Source organism: Thamnophis elegans, chromosome 17 (genome assembly GCF_009769535.1).
Source record: "Thamnophis elegans isolate rThaEle1 chromosome 17, rThaEle1.pri, whole genome shotgun sequence".
NCBI lineage: Eukaryota > Metazoa > Chordata > Lepidosauria > Squamata > Colubridae > Thamnophis > Thamnophis elegans.
The window spans coordinates 9600477-9617484 of NC_045557.1; the positions used below are offsets into that span (position 1 = coordinate 9600477).

Here is a 17008-nt window from a genome sequence, read left to right on the forward strand (position 1 = left end):
GGGGCTGCCTTTCCCCGGGGAGGGGATTTGGCTTTGCATGGGGTTGAGCTGGGCTGGCTTGTCCTTAAATAAAAGCCCCACCCCTCCAACTTTGCAATTTGAAATTGGGTGGATTGCAATTCCCAGAATTCCCCGGAGAACATGCATTAACTATAAAGGACTTCAGCTCCCAGAATTCCCAAGCCAGTATGCTTTAAGGCAGGGGTCTCCAACCTTGGCTACTTTAAGCCTTGTGGACCTCAGGAAAGGTGGCTGTGGAATTCTGGGAGTTGAAGTCCACGAGTCTTAAAGTGGCCAAGGTTAGAGATTTCTGCTTTTAGAGGGGTGGACTCTGACTCCCAGAATTCCCTGGACGGGAAACTTTAAGAGGTGTGGGCTTCAGTATAGACTAGTCTATATTGAAGTCCACACATCTCAAAGCATACTGGCTGGGGAATTCTGGGAATTAAAGTCTATTTATTGTAATGCATGCTGCTGGGCAATTTTGGCAGTTGCAATGCGCCCTTCTTAAAATTGCAAAGTTGGAAAATCCTACTTTAGGGGATTAGAACTAGTCTGGACTAGATGAATAGAATAGAATAGGAGTAAGGGTAAGGGTAGGGTACGTAGGAATAGAATAAGGAACAATAGAATACATAATAGAATAGAATAAATAATAGAATTAGGAATAGATTAAGGAATAGAATAGAATACATAATAGACTATAGAATAGAATATATAATATAATAAATATAGAATAGAATAAATTAGAATAGAAAGGAATAGGAATAGAATGGAATAGGAATAGAATAAAGAATAGAATAGAATACATAATAGAATAGAATATAGAATAGAATATATAATATAATAGAATATAGAATAGATACATAATTAATAGATAGAATAGAATAAATAGAATAGAATAAGGAATAGGAATAGAATAAAGAATAGAATAGAATAGAATACATAATAGAATAGAATATAGAATAGAATATAGAATATAATAGAATATAGAATAAGAATAGAATAGAATAAGGAATAGGAATAGAATGGAATAGGAATAGAATAAAGAATAGAATAGAATACATAATAGAATAGAATACAGAATAGAATAGAATATAGAATAGAATAAGGAATAGGAATAAAATGGAACGTTGCCGGGCCTTCAGAGCCCCCCTTTCTCTGCCTTGCAGCCCTGCGGCGGCCATGGGGCTGAAAAAGCGCCCAGAAGGCTTTGTTCCCCTTGCGCTCCGTCTCCGACGTGGTGCACCTGTTCGAACTGGAACTCCACGGGAGCAGCCGGATCTGGTGCTCCTCGTTGGTGCTGGGCTTCGTGGAGCACTTCCTGGCCGTCAACCGCGTCCTCCCCACCAACGTTCCCGGCATCAGCTTCGAGCCGGCTCAGGGTCCCGAAAGCCTGACCTACTTCCCCGTGGCGGACTTGAGCATCGTGGGCGCCCTGCATGCCCGCTTCACTGCCCAGATCCGCGGCGCCGTAGATCTCTCACTCTACCCGGCCAGATGGTTACTCCTCACGGGAACTGGTCAAGAAAGTCTCGGACGTTATCTGGAACAGCCTGAGCCGTTCTTACTTCAAGGACCGAGCCCACATCCAGTCACTGTTTAGCTTCATCACAGGTGAGGCTGTGGGTGTGGCCGAAGGTCTTAGTGATGGCTGAACTTTTCTGAACCAAGTGCCCAAACCGGAACACACGTGCGCACACCGGAGCACCAGAAAGCTGAAGACCAGCTGGCCTGAGTGCGCATAGCTGGTTTTTGGCTGTTTTCAGGCAATTTGGGGGTCAAAAATGACCTGAAAACAGCCCAGAAAACAGCCTAAAAATTGCCCCCAAACAGCCTACTTTTGGGTGTTTGGGGGCAATTTTCAGGCCATTTTGGGGGCCAAGAATAGACAAAAATTGCCTCCAAACAGCCTGCTTTTGGGCATTTTTTTGGGCAATTTTCATACAGTTTTTGGGGTCAAAAATGGACAAAATGGCCTGAAAACAGCCTGGAAAACGGCCTGAAAATTGCCCCCAAACAGCCTGTTTTTTGGGCATTTTGGGGGCAATTTTCAGGCAGTTTTTTGGGTCAAAAATGGCCTGAAAACAGCCCGGAAAACGGCCTGAAGATTGCCTCCAAACACTCTTTTTGGGCGGTTTTGGGGCATTTTTCAGGCAGTTTTTTGGGTAAAAATGGCCTGAAAACAGCTCCGGAAAACAGCCTGAAAATTGCCCCCAAACAGCCTGTTTTTTGGGTGTTTGGGGGGCAATTGTCAGGCAGTTTTTGGGTCAAAAATGGCCTGAAAACAGCCTGGAAAACGGCCTAAAAACTGCCCCCAAACAGCCTGTTTTGGGGGCATTTTTCAGGCAGTTTTTTGGGTCAAAAATGGCCTGAAAACAGCCTGGAAAACGGCCTAAAAATTGCCCCAAACAGCCTGTTTTTTGGGTGTTTTGGGGGCAATTTCAGGCAGTTTTTTGGGTCAAAAATGAAAACAGCCTGGAAAATGGCCTAAAAACTGCCCCCAAACAGCCTGTTTTGGGGGCAATTTTCAGGCAGTTTTTGGGGTCAAAAATGGCCTGAAAACAGCCTGGAAAACTGCCTGAAAATTGCCCTCAAACAGCCTGTTTTGGGGGGCATTTTGGGGCAATTTTCAGGCCGTTTTTGGGGTCAAAAATGGTCGGAAAACAATCTGAAAAACAGGCTGAAAATGTCCTGGAAAACAGCCCAAAAACGGCTTGGTTTTTGGCTGTTTTTGGGCCGTTTTCAGTCCATTTTTCGGCACCTGTGAATACCAGTTGGCTGGTGCGTACGCTGGAAACCCGAAGAGCAGCTGGCAACAGCCTATATACCCACAGAAAGGCTGTGTGTGCCACCTCTGGCACGCATGTCATAGTTCGCCATCACGGCCTTAGGAGATGCTGCCTCGGGGCAACGGATAGTCATCCTTGACGTGTGACTGCAATTGAGCCCAGGATTAGGGTCATAAATTATGCCGGTGGTTCAGCAGACGTGACCGTCCCAATTTTTTGACATTTGTTTGCGGCGGTTGTTAAATGAATCATTAAGTCGGAATGGGTGTTTTTGTCACAAGTTGGAGGTAAATGCTGATTTCCGACAAAAACAAAGTTGTAAATTGAAGTCATGGGACTCTGGAACATCGCAAAAATTGGAAAGGTGGGCTTGTTGTGGAATGCCCCAAATGAGATGGATCACAGGACTGCAGCGGGGAAGCATTTGGAGCTTTGAATCTGGGCGGTAAATTCAATTTGGGGGTCCATCGTTAAAGCTGCTGAGCTTGTCAGCTGGAGAGCTGGCTTTTCAGGGTTCGAACCCCAAGTGCCGTGCGATGGGGTGAGCTCCCGTTCCTTGCTCCCGCTCCTTTCACCTAGCAGTTCGAAAACAAGCGCACATGCGAGTAGATAAATAGGTACCACTTCGGTGGGAAAGTAACAGCATTCCATGCAGCTTGGCGTATAGTCAACCCTGGCTCCCTCGACTAAGAAATGGAGGCCAGCACCGCCCCCTAGAGTTGGACACAAGTGGGTAGGTAATGCTCGACCGCAGTGGAGCCTGAAATTTTACGTTGCTAAAGAGACACTTGTTAAGTGGGTTCGCTCCATTTTACGACCTTTCTGGCCACAGTGGTTAAGGGGATCGGGACATTTGTTAACTAAGTAGCACAGTTGTTCGGTGAATCTGTTTTATCTGTTTTAATCCTTTTTAATATTCCTATTTCTGTAAGTTTCCCGGAGTCCTCCGGGATTGGGCGGCCTATAAATTCAAGAAATGGAATCTGACTTCCACATTGACTTTGCTTGTCAGAAGCTGATCACGGGACCCCCTGCAACCGTCATAATATGAATCCACGGCAACCATCAGAAATAGGAATCCGTTGCCAAGCATCCAAATTTCAGTCGTGACGATGTTGTAAGTGCGGAGAAAAGGGTCAGAAGTCTACTTTTTCAGTGCCGTCGTGAGATTGAACGGTCACTAAAGTTGAGGACTTCCTGCACCGTTTTTGTTAGCTTCAAACAGTCACTAAGTGGCTCGTTGTAAATCAAGGCCCATCAGTGTTCCTATCCTTCACATTTTGCCATTTTTAGGCCCTTGTAAGCTACCCGTAGAGCATAAATTGAAGAACAGGTTGGCTCACATGTCGGTCTAAAGTTGGTTGAATTTGTCTCCGGCTCAGGTACCAAGTTAGACAGTTCTGGGGTGGCCTTTGCGGTGGTTGGCGCGTGCCAGGCCCTGGGGCTCTATGATGTGCACCTGGCGCTGTCGGAGGACCACGCGTGGGTCGTGTTTGGCAAGGACGGGGAGCAGACGGCTGAAGTCACGTGGCACGGGAAAGGCAACGAGGACCGGCGTGGGCAGACGGTCAACTCGGGCGTGGCTGAACGGGTAACGGAAATGGGTTTCTCTTCTTAGTTTAAACCTTAAACCTTAGTTTGAGCCGGTTCCTCCAGCAGACGAATCAGAGGAGGAGGCGGCGTGAGAGTCAGGATCAGTGATTGTTAGATTGTTAGAAATCAGTGGTGATTGGCCCAAAGTCATCCAGTTGGGTTTTGTTCTAAGGTGGAAGTAGAATTCACCGTCTCCTGGTGATTGGCCCAGAATTACCCAGCTGACTTTCATGGATAAGGTGGGACTAGAACTCGCAATCTTCTGGTGATTGGCTGAAAGTTACCTAGTCATATTTCATTCTAAGGCAGGACTAGAACTCACCGACACCTGGTGATTGGCCAGCTTTCGAGTCTGATGGAACTAGAATCCCCATCTCCTGGTGATTGGCCAAAGTCAACCAATCGGTTTTTGGGCTAAGGTGGAACTAGAATTCACCGTCTCCTGGTGATTGGCCCAGAGTTACCCAGCTGACTTTCATGGATAAGGTGGGACTAGAACTCGCAATCTGGGGATTGGCTGAAAGTTACCTAGTCATATTTCATCCTAAGGCAGGACTAGAACTCACCGTTCCTGGTGATTGGCCAGCTTTCAAGTCTGGTGGAACTAGAGCTCCCCATCTCCTGGTGATTGGCCAAAGTCAACCAATCGGTTTTTGGCTAAGGTGGAACTAGAATTCACCGTCTCCTGGTGATTGGCCCAGAGTTACCCAGCTGACTTTCATGGATGAGGTGGGACTAGAACTCGCAATCTTCTGGGATTGGTTGAAAGTTACCTAGTCATATTTCATCCTAAGGCAGGACTAGAACTCACCGTCTCCTGGTGATTGGCCAGCTTTCAAGTCTGATGAACTAGACTCCCCTCTGTGATTGGCCAAAGTCAACCAATGGTTTTTGGCCTAAGGTGGAACTAGAATTCACCTCTCCTGGTGATTGGCCCAATTACCCAGCTGACTTTCATGGATAAGGTGGGACTAGAACTCGCAATCTTCTGGGGATTGGTTGAAAGTTACCTAGTCATATTTCATCCTAAGGCAGGACTAGAACTCACCGTCACCTGGTGATTGGCCAGCTTTCAAGTCTGGTGGAACTAGAGCTCCCCATCTCCTGGTGATTGGCCAAAGTCAACCAATCGGTTTTTGGCCTAAGGTGGAACTAGAATTCACCGTCTCCTGGTGATTGGCCCAGAGTTACCCAGCTGACTTTCATGGATAAGGTGGGACTAGAACTTGCAATCTTCTGGGGATTGGCCCGAAGTCTGTCCGTCGACTTTTACGTCTCTGGTGAAACTAGAACTCACAATCTCCTGGTGATTGGCTGAAAGTTGCCTAGTCATATTTCATCCTAAGGCAGGACTAGAACTCACTGTCTCCTGGTGATTGCCCCAAAGTCACCCGGCCAGCTTTCAGGCTTAAGGCAGGAGTGAAACTCTTGTCTCCTGGATTCTAGTGTGATAACATCCCCCCCCAAAAGGATGGGCATGTGTCAATCATTATTCTGCAAGTCAGCCAGCCGCTGATTCCTGCTTCAAACCTTTCTCTTCTCTTTGCAGAGCTGGCTCTACTTAAAAGGCTCCTACCTGCGCTGCACTCGGCAAATGGAGGTTGCTTTCATGGTCTGTGCCATCAACCCCTCCATTGACCTGCACTCCGACAGCCTGGAGTTGTTACAGCTGCAGCAGGTGAGCAAAGAATAGGTCTGGCTTGAGGCTTGATCGGGGCAAGAGAAGATCATCTAGTCCACCTCTTGTGATGTGGCCTTCATATCTTCTCTTCGAAGACATCTTCATCTTCTGGGGGGCTTAATGATGTATGGCAGTGTTTCTCAACTGTGGCAAACTTAAGATAGGTGGAATTCCCCAGCCAGCAGCCAGATGGGTGGACTTCTACTCCCAGAATCCCCAGCCAGCAGGCTTTAAGAGGGGTGGACTTCTATTCCCAGAATTAACCAGCACATTGTTTTTAGACAGAAGGACTTCAATTCCCAGCAATTCCCCAGATTGGTTGTTAACTCGCTTTTTTCTGTGACGTAGAATAGAATAGAATTCTTTATTGGCAAAAAGTGTGGTTGGACACATAAGAAATTTGTCTTTGGTGCATAGGCTCTCAGTGTACATAAAGAAAATAAAATACATTCATCAGGAATAAAAAGACACAACACTTAGTGATAGTCACAGGTAACTGTTCTGACCTCCCCCACCCCTGTACACCAAGGCACTCTGACACAAAGATTACTGCTAGACAATTTATTCACAGTAAATTAACACATTGACAAGACTTTGGCAGCAATCCAGTTTTCCAAGAAATACACAACGAGCTGCTCCAGCATTGGTATATTAATTGAATCCTGCAAACAGCCTCCTCCCAAAGTCTCTCCTTATATACTCTCTCGGAGCCTAATTACAACCACCTGGGTCCAATTATCTTCTGTATCTGCGTAGTTGCTCTTGGCATTTATCTGCCCGCCTTTGCCTGGCGTCTGGGACCAACTCCCTTAGCTCCTCCCCACTGCTCCAAGGCCTGACATCATGGGCACACTCCCTTTGGCTTTCACCGCTGCTATGCCTCAGCAATAGCAATAGCAGTTAGACTTATATACCGCATCATAGGGCTTTCAGCCCTCTCTAAGCGGTTTACAGAGTCAGCATATTGCCCCCAAAACAATCCGGGTCCTCATTTTACCCACCTTGGAAGGATGGAAGGCTGAGTCAACCCTGAGCCGGTAAGATTTGAACAGCCGAACTGCAGAACTGCAGTCAGCTGAAGTAGCCTGCAGTGCTGCATTTAACCACTGCGCCACCTCGGCTCAGGCGCCTCCTGGTGGCCAACCAGCCTCTCTGGTCCCTGCTTGGAGTCTGAACCCTGTCCAGGGTCCTCCACATCTTCCAGAGCCGACTCATAGGGTCCCTCGCTATCGGAGTCTGTTTGCAGCTCCAACGGCTCCTGCTGGGCCACAACAGGTTACTAATAAGCAATCAAATCATACTAGGAAACAAATAAAACAATATAAATGTTAAAGATAGACATAAGTGGAAAGAGACAGATACTAGGAAAGAAGAGAAGAATAATAGTAATACAGTCTTGGTAAATTATTGACAGTGTTGTGGGGATATTTGTTTAGCAGAGTGATGGCATGTGGGGAAAAACTGTCCTTGTGTCTAGTTGTTCTGGTGTGCAGTGCTCTATAGGATTGTTTTGAGGGTAGGAGTTGAAACAATTGATGTCCAGGATGCGAGGGGTCTATAGATATTTCCACAGCCCTCTCTTTGACTCCTGCAGTGCGCAGGTCCTCCATGGAAGGCAGGTTGGTAGCCACGGTTTTTTCTGCAGTTCTGATTCTCCTCTGAAGTCTCCGTCTGTCTTGTTGGGTTGCAGAGCCAAACCAGACAGTGATCGAGGTGCAGAGGACAGACTCAGATTCTGTAGAACTGAATCAGAAGCTCCTTGGGCAGTTTGTACGCAGATTCGTCGTCTCAAACGAGACCAATCACTGTTTGCAAACTTCAGCATTTTAACAGTATTTTAACTTTGGACAGTTGTAATTTAGGATTGCTTGTAAACGTAACCGGGAAGCATACTGTTGTATTTGCACGAGTCTTGTGAATGTAAAAGTTAGGTTTAGGTTTGTTAGATTTATATGCCGCCCTTCTCCCAAGGACTCAGGGCGGCGTACAACATTAAAAGAAACACATAATACAAAAGTTTTTAAAAATTAAATAGAATATCCCAAACCCAATTAAAATTGACAATGACATTTTTTTAAAAAAAATAAATTAAAATTAACAGTGATCAATAATTTAAATAAAAAGGATTTCTACTTCTTAAAAATAGAATTGATTGATCCGGGTGTGCTCTGTCTGCACTACTTTATAGCAATAGCAGTTAGACTTATATACCGCTTCATAGGGCTTTCAGCCCTCTCTAAGCGGTTTACAGAGTCAGCATATGCCCCCACAATCGGGTCCTCATTTCACCCACCTCGGAAGGATGGAAGGCTGAGTCAACCTTGAGCCGGTGAGATTGAACAGCCGAACTGCAGACTAGCAGTCAGCTGAAGTGGCCTGCAGTACTGCACCCTAACCACTGTGCCACCTCGGCTCTATACCTTGCAAGATGGATGGTCGATGCTTTCCCTTATTCCTCACCTCTCTCTCTGTCCCTTTGCAGAAAACTACTATGGGTCCTGTACGACATGCACCATTTGGAGAGGTGAGTAGTTCCCACTTCCTTTAGTGGGGGGGAGGCTGCCCTAATTTTGGCTCGGCGAGCCACCAAAGCAGGAGGCTGGACTAGAAGACCTCCAAGATCCCTTCCCACTTCATTAGTCTGTGCTGGAAAGGAGTGGGTTTTGCTCTCTGTTTATATACAGTTGTTTGCCTGGAATGGGGTTCTCCTTATAGTTTCTTGATTGAAGTAATGTTTCTGCTTGATTATTTGTTTGCTACCAATAGTAGAGAATTGCTACAGCTGAGAATTAAACTGTGGGGTCCTTGGTGCTCTCTGAGCTTGGTGGCTTTCTTGCAGACGTTTCATGACCCAACTAGGGAACATCATCAGTGTAGAAGGGAGTGGGATTTGTAGAGAGGAGGAGGACTGGGGTTCTTGGTTTTCTCTGAGCTTGAAAGGAGGAGGAGGAGGAGAGAGAAGGAGAACTGGGGAGTCCTTGGTGTTCTCTGCACTTGATTGTTTTCTTGAAGACGTTCATGACCCAACTAGGGAACGTCATCAAGGCTGGAAGGGAGTGGGGATTGTGGAGGAAGAGAAGGAGGAAAACAGTACAGTCCTTGGTGCTCTCTGAACTTGGATTTTTTTTCTTCTTGCCAACGTTTCAAAACTCAACTCGGGTACATCATCAGTGCTAGAAGGAAAACAAACACTCCCTTCCAACAGCACGGATGAGGTTACCTAGTTGGGTAATGAAACGTCTACAAGGAAAAATCCAAACTCAGAGACCCCAAGGACCCTCTAGCTTGATTCTGATATAGACCATGTTGTTAGGATACTTTCCTTCCGCTGATGGAAGCGGGTGTAATGGAGTACTTCCCTCTTACCTCCCTGTTGATTGAGTTGAGATCTCCTTGCCACAAGGGCGCCATCTTTAAAAAACGCAGAAGGCCAGGGAGGAGGCCTTTAGTGTTCTATCCTAAGGCTTTCTCAGCAGCACGAAGCTGAGTCCTCGTCCGATAAACCCCTTTTTACTTAATTCACAGTGAATTCCTCTCCAGCGAAATCTTTCCTCTCCCACAGTCTTTCAAGAGAGTTCACAATTACCGACCTTGATCAGGTTTGGAGAGTGGCCAGGCCGATATCTTTCAGACGCCACAATACTTGGCAGGAATAAATAATTCATTGTCTCCTGCAAACTCCACCCCTTTCGCTCCTCTTTTGTTCCCTCTGGGAGGGGCCCTGAAGCAAACTCCTGGTCCCGACAAAAAACACATTTTATTAATTGACTGTGAATTCTGCTCATTCACATCCAGCAAAGTCTTTCAAGGGAGGATTTACAGTCACAGACCTTATCTGGCTTGGAGAGCCGCCAGGCCGATATCTGTAAAACTTGGCCAGGAGTCTAAGAGAGTCACGAACCGATTAAGCGAATTAATAGTCTCCTGCAAACTCCACTCCCCTTTCGCTCCTCTTTTATTTCCTCTGGGGGGGCCATTCACCGTCCACCTGTGGCCTTCCTCCCAAGTTGACCCCTGTTCTTTAGCTGTTCCCTTCGTCTGGCAGCTCTGTGCATGGCACACTGGGAACAGGCTCCAGCTGTTCTTCCCCACTGATGTCCGACTCGGAAGGCAGCTGATAACTGGCATACGGCTCTGGCCCCCTCTCTGCCTCCGACGCAGAGCCTCATCCGAGCCTTCCCCAGACTCCAGGACTGGCCCAGGTTCCTCCCCAACTTCCAGCTATGATGGCGGGCCACAACCTATAAAGATTCTCCTTATCCCTTAGGTATCCTATGGCTTTGGGGAACCTGGCTGATCTAGAAGAACTGGAGCCCACCCCGGGACGTCCTGACCCCTCTTCATATACCACCAGGTATTTTCCTGCCTCTTTAAGGATTTGGGTGGGTGGGAGCATAAAGCCCCACTTCAGGGTGATAGTAAAAACCAAGCTTTATTGGTGTCTTACAGCTCTCCTAATAAAGTTTACAAATTTGTCTTACTTTGATGAAAACTACTCTGTGATTTATCCTATGCCTTTTCTTCAGGGGGAAAGGAAGGGGTCCCCACCCCCCCTTTTTTTCATTTCCCATCCTCCTCCAAGCCCCCTCCCCGTTACGTTACCTGAGCCTCGGTGGCGCAGTGGTTAGAGGGCAGTACTGCAGGCTACTTCTGCTGCCTGCAATTTGGCAGTTCGAATCTCGCCGGGCTGAAGGTCGATTCGTCCTTCTGTCCTTCCGAGGTGGGTCAAATGAGGACCCAGATTGTTGGCAAAAATGCTGACTCTATAAACCGTTTAGAGAGGGCTGGAAAACACTAAGTGGTATGTTGCTATATTCATTCATTCCTTGCTTTCCTTCCTTCCTTCCCTCCCAATCTTCAAGCATCTGAATTTTTGATCATGGGATTGGGCGAATGTCGTAACTGTGAAAAACGGTCATCAGTCCTTTTTTTTCAGTCCGTGGTAACTTTGAATGGTCACTAAATGAACTGTTATAAGTCGAGGACGACTTGTGTTTTTGGGAGAGGTGGCAGAGAGGACTTGGGATGATATCTGATGTGCCATCATATCATGACCCAAAGGGTGAGCCATGAATGAGGGACAATGCCCTTGGTGAATGGATGTAATGATGTGTGTGGATTCCCAGATCCCTCAAATCAAAAGCCCGTGATCTCTGAGGATCTAGAAGGAGATCCTGTGGATTCCCAGGTCCCCAAAATCAAAAGCCTGTAATCTCTTGAGTATCTAGAAGGCAATCTCATGGATTCCCAGATCTCCAAAACCAAAAGCCCGTGATCTCTGAGGATCAAGGAGAACTCGTGGATTCCCAGATCTCCAAAATCCAAAGCCGGTAATCTCCAAGGATCTAGAAGATCTTCTGGATTCCCAGATCCCCAAAATCAAAAGCCTGTGGACTCTGAGGATCAAGGAGATATTGTGGATCCCCAGAACCCCAAATCAATATCCTGTGATCTCTGAAGATCAACGAGATCTTCTGGATTCCCAGATCCCAAATTAAAAGCCTATGATCTCTAAGGATCAAGGAGACCTTGTGGGTTCCCAGATCCCCAAATCAAAAGCATGTGATCTCTGAGGATCTAGAAGATCTTCTGGATTCCCAGATCCCCAAAATCAAAATCCTGTGATCTCTGAGGATCTAGAAGGAGATTTCCACTGATTGAAGATCCCTCAAGTCTTCGGCAATGAGGGTGAGGTCTTGTCCTTTGGATTCAGAATCAGAACAGAGCTGAAAGGGGCCTTGGAGGTCCTCTAGTCCAGCCCCCCCTGCTCAAGCAGGAAACCTTACACCATTTCAGACAAGAGTTGTCCAATCTCCTTTTTAAAAAAGCCTCCAATGATGGAGCAGCAACAACTTCTGGTGGCAAGCTGTTCCACCGGCTAATTGCCCTCACCTTTAGGAAGTTTCTCCTCAATTCCTGGTTGCTTCCTCCTTGGTTACTTTCCATCCATTGTTTCTCGTTTCTGTCTTCTGGTGCTTCAGGAATTCCTCTAATGAGCCCCATGCAGCTATCTGGATTTTTAACCCCCTTTTTTAACCCAACCCCCCTCCCTTGTCTTCCGCTAGGGGATCAATTCCGCCAAGCAATATTACAACAACGAGCACATTTACCCCTACATCTACCTGGCCAGCTATCACTGCCGTAACAAAAACGTCAAGGAAGCCCTGGAGGCGTGGGCTGACTCCGCTACCGTGATTCAGGAGTGAGTTCCTTTTAATGTCCCCTTTCTACAGAGAGAAGTCCCACTTGTTATTAATATGTCAACAGAAACTTTTATTATTACCTTTGACTTTCGTAGCAAGGTTCCTTCTGAGCCTTTGTTTTACTGAGTTGTCTTTGCATCTTCTGGCTATCTGTGGATACTCAGCCTTATTATGTGTCCCCCTTTCCAGTTTCTGTGCTTGTCCTTTTTGTCTTTCAATTTGTCAAAAAAGATCTTTGTGCAGCCATGATGGCTTCTTCTTGAATTTCTTGTTTTTCTTTTTCAGTGGCATTGGGTCGGACTGGGCTTTATGATTGCATTTTCTCTCGTGTGTTTTTTTTTCTCTCTGTCTGAAGTTACAACTACTGCCGAGAAGATGAGGAGATTTATAAGGAATTCTTCGACGTGGCCAATGACGTTGTTCCCAATTTACTCAAGGAAGTGGCCAGCCTCGCAGATTCTACTGAAGAGAAGGGAGCTGCCGAAAGAGGAGAGGTCAGTGGCGTAACAACATAATAATAAATAATCAACCATTGCTATGTGGCCAATTACCGTAGTCCCTGACTTACGACCACAATGGAGCCCAATGTTTTCATTGTTAAGCAAGAGTGTGGCTAAGTGAATTTGCCCCATTTTACAACCTCCGTTAAGTGAATCACTGCTGTCATTAAGTGAGTAATGTGGTTGTAAAGTGAACTAGGCGTCCCCATTGACTCTGCTTGTCAGAAGGTCGCATGACCCCAGGACACTGCAACCGTCATAAATATGAGTCAGTTGCTAAGCATCTGAATTTTGATTGTGCGACCGTGGTAATACTGAAACGGTCATAAATGAGAACGATCATAAGTTCTCTTTTTTCAGTGCTGCTGTTGTTCTGAGCGAGGCTTCCCAGCAGTACGAAGCCGAGTCCTCGTCCCGAAACCCCTTTTTATTTAATTCACAGTGAATTCCTCTCCAGCAAAGTCTTTCCTCTCCCACAGTCTTTCAAGAGAGTTCACAATTTCCCACCTTGATCAGGTTTGGAGAGTGGCCAGGCCGATATCTTTCAAACGCCGCAATACTTGGCAGGAATGCAGGAATGAACTAATTGCCTCCGCAAACTCCACTCCTCTGTCGCTCCCCTTTTATTTCCTCTGGGAGGGGCCATTCACTATCCCACCTGTGGCCTTCCTCCCAAGTTGACCCTTGTTCTTTAGCTGTTCCCTTCGTCTGGCCGCTCCTGCACTTGCACACACTGGGAACAGGCTCCAGCTGTTCTTCTGCCTCACTGATGTCTGACTCCGAAGGCAGCTGATAACTAGCCCTACGGCTCTGGCCCCCTCTCTGCCTCCGACACAGAGCCCTCCTCAGAGCCTTCCCCAGACTCCAGCACTGGCCCAGGTGCCTCCCCAATCCTCCTCAACTGTCCGAGTCTGCTGCTGGTGGGCCACAACAGTTGTAACTTTGAACGGTCCTCTAAAGGAACTGTTGTTAATCAAGGGTTACCTTGATGAGCCGAGGTGGCACAGTGGTTAGGGTGCAGTAGTGCAGGCCACTTCAGCTGACTGTTATCTGCAGCTCGGCGGTTCAAATCTCACCGGCTCAGGGTTGACTCAGCCTTCCATCCTTCCGAGGTGGGTAAAAATGAGGACCCGGATTGTTGTTGGGGGCGTATGCTGACTCTGTAAACCTCTTAGAGAGGGCAGAAAGTCCTATGAAGCAGTATATAAGTCTTATTGCTATTGCTATTACCTGTAGTCCATCACTGAGGAATTTGACTTCCTCTTAGGCGTCGCCGTCTCAAACGGGAGGCTCGGCGTTGCAGGACCCCGAGTGCTTCATCCACCTCCTGCGCTTCTACGACGGCATCTGCAATGGAAGAGGGCAGCCCCACGCCCGTCCTCCATGTGGGCTGGGCTACCTTCCTGGTCCAGTCCCTCAGCCGTTTCGATGGGGATGGTAAGATGTCGCCTTTGGCACACAGGGAGGGCTATGGGGTTGGCCGAGGCGGAAGGAGTTACAATATGGTTTAGTACAACGTCATTTTAAGGAACGCGAGAGGGCTTTGTGGCCTTCTCAGAGGGGGTCACTGCGATTGGAGCTGTTGTATTCTGCCAGGGCAGGATGGCTGCACACAGCAGAGGAAGATTGTAGAGTGGTGCTTCCAATGTTGGTAACTTTTAAGATGTCTGAACTACAACTCCCAGAATTCCCCAGCCAGCATGTTGTAAGATGTCCGAACTACAACTCCCAGAATTCCCCAGCCAGCATGTTGTAAGATGTCCGAGCTACAACTCCCAGAATTCCCCAGCCAGCATGTTGTAAGATGTCCGAACTACAACTCCCCAGAATTCCCCAGCCAGCATGTTGTAAGATGTCCGAGCTACAACTCCCGAATTCCCCAGCCACCATGTTGTAAGATGTCCGAACTACAACTCCCAGAATTCCCCAGCCAGCATGTGTAAGATGTCCGAGCTACAACTCCCAGAATTCCCCAGCAGCATGTTGTAAGATGTCCGAGCTACAACTCCCAGAATTCCCCAGCCAGCATGTTGTAAGATGTCCGAACTACAACTCCCAGAATTCCCCAGCCAGCATGTTATAAGATGTCCGAGCTACAACTCCCAGAATTCCCCAGCCAGCATGTTGTAAGATATCTGAACTACATCTCCCAGAATTCTGCAGCCAGCATGTTGTAAGATGTCTGAGCTAAAACTCCCAGATTTCCCCAGCCAGCATGTTGTAAGATGTCCGAACTACAACTCCCAGAATTCCCCAGCCAGCATGTTATAAGATGTCCGAGCTACAACTCCCAGAATTCCCCAGCCAGCATGTTGTAAGATATCTGAACTACATCTCCCAGAATTCTGCAGCCAGCATGTTGTAAGATGTCTGAGCTAAAACTCCCAGATTTCCCCAGCCAGCATGTTGTAAGATGCCTGAGCTACAACTCCAGAATTCCACAGCCAGCATGTTGTAAGATGTCTGAACTCCCAGAATTCTCCAGCCAGCATGTTGTAAGATATCTGAGCTACAACTCCCAGAATTTGCAGCCAGCGGTGCCGTTTGAACTTCGAATGGTCACTAAACAAGAGCCAAGGTGGCGCAGTGGTTAAATGCAGCACTGCAGGCTACTGCTAGATCAGCAGGTCAGCGGTTCAAATCTCACCGGCTCAGGGTTGACTCAGCCTTCCATCCTTCCGAGGTGGGTAAAATGAGGACCCAGATTGTTGGGGGCAATATGCTGACTCTCTGTAAACCGCTTAGAGAGGCCTGAAAGGCCTATGAAGCGGTATATATAGTCTACTTGCTATTGCTTGTTAAATGGAGACCACCTGTATTGTTTTCTCTCCTCCTGTCCCCTCTTTCGGTCTCAATGGCAGCCGGATCTATTCCCATATCTGGTGTCGGCATCCCTGGGAATTTTAAAAGCTCAGTCAGAGCGTTAATACAGGGGTGTCCAAAGTTGGAAACTTTAAGACTTGTGGACTTCAACTCCCAGAATTCACCAGCCAATTGAAGTCCACAAGTCTTAAAGTTCCCAAGTTTGGACATCCCTGGTGTAATACTATCTCAACATCTTCCAAGCCAGTTGTACAATATAAAATAAAAACACGGAGGCTAATGCAGGAGTTTACATTACAAGGCTGACTTGCGTTTGAAAAAACAGGATGCGCCTACAAGTGAATAAATTAATTTAGGGATTTGAAGAATGGCAATGGGTGATGTTTTGCATTGGCTAAATCAGAGCATCTCAACTTTGGCGGCTTTAAAAGATGTGGACTTCAGTTCCCAGAATTCCACAAGCAGCAGGCTGGCTAGGGAATTCTGGGAGTTAAAGTCCACTTTTAAAACATGCTAACTGGGGAATTCTGGGAGTTGAAGTCCATGCCTCTTAAACCATGCTGGCTGGGGAATTCTGGGAGTTGAAGTCCACACATCTTACGAATGCCCTGCTACCTGGGGAATTCTGGGAGTTGAAGTCCATAGGTCTTAAGGGCCACCATGCTGGCTGGGGAATTCTGGGAGTTGAAGTCCACACATGTTAAAAATGCCAAATTTGAGAAACACAGTTCCGCGGAACCGTCGTAAGAACCTTCCCTTGCTTTCCCAGGTGCGGCAAAAGGTGACCCTGGTGAGCAGGGACCTGGACCGAATGACGACGACGACCAGGCAGCGAGGATCCCGGGAAGGCCGCCGTCGGGGCCCTCGCCGAGAATCCAAGCCGGAAGAGCCGCCCCTGGCCAAGAAGGCCACCGAACGCCGGCGTCCGAGCACCACCCAGCGATCCGACCGGCCGCTTCCAGAGAAGGAGGAGGGTCTCAGCACCGGCTCCAGTCCCCGCCCCGAAGGCCTCGTCCTCACCTTCCAGAGCGAGAAGATGAAAGGCATGAAGGAGACTCCTGGTAGCGGCCAAGATCAACTCCAGCGCCATCAAACTGCAGCTCACAGCTCAGTCACAAGTCCAGCTGAAAAAGCAGAAGGTTTCTGTTCCTCGAAGTTACGCCCTGTCCTTCCTCAAGCGGCCACGAAAGACCCTCTGATCCCTGAGCAAAGCCGGATGAGAAACTTTTCCGATGTCTTGGCAAAAGTTTGCCCAGTTCTTCCTTCCTCCAATTTCCCCTGGCCAACATTTGGAGAAGATCTTTTTAAATCGTCTTCTTCGCCTCTTGGCTGGTTGGGTCTCACACCTTGCTTGGAAATTGAGAGGATTAATTTGGAGGATCCGGAGATCAAACACAACGCCCCGGAAGGTTGTGT

At 47.5% G+C, this 17008-nt stretch overlaps 1 protein-coding gene across 1 annotated transcript; it reads left to right on the forward strand.

Moving 5' to 3' along the window:
* Nucleotides 1–1125: 1125 nt before the first annotated feature.
* Nucleotides 1126–16740, forward strand: MEN1 (menin 1). The gene is given in 13 exon segments (XM_032234314.1): nucleotides 1126–1194; nucleotides 1196–1500; nucleotides 1502–1617; nucleotides 4175–4383; nucleotides 5935–6063; nucleotides 8550–8590; nucleotides 10334–10401; nucleotides 10404–10420; nucleotides 12132–12268; nucleotides 12625–12763; nucleotides 14037–14122; nucleotides 14124–14206; nucleotides 16362–16740. Coding segments are annotated over 13 exon segments (1695 nt in total). The 3' UTR covers nucleotides 16658–16740.
* Nucleotides 16741–17008: the final 268 nt, after the last annotated feature.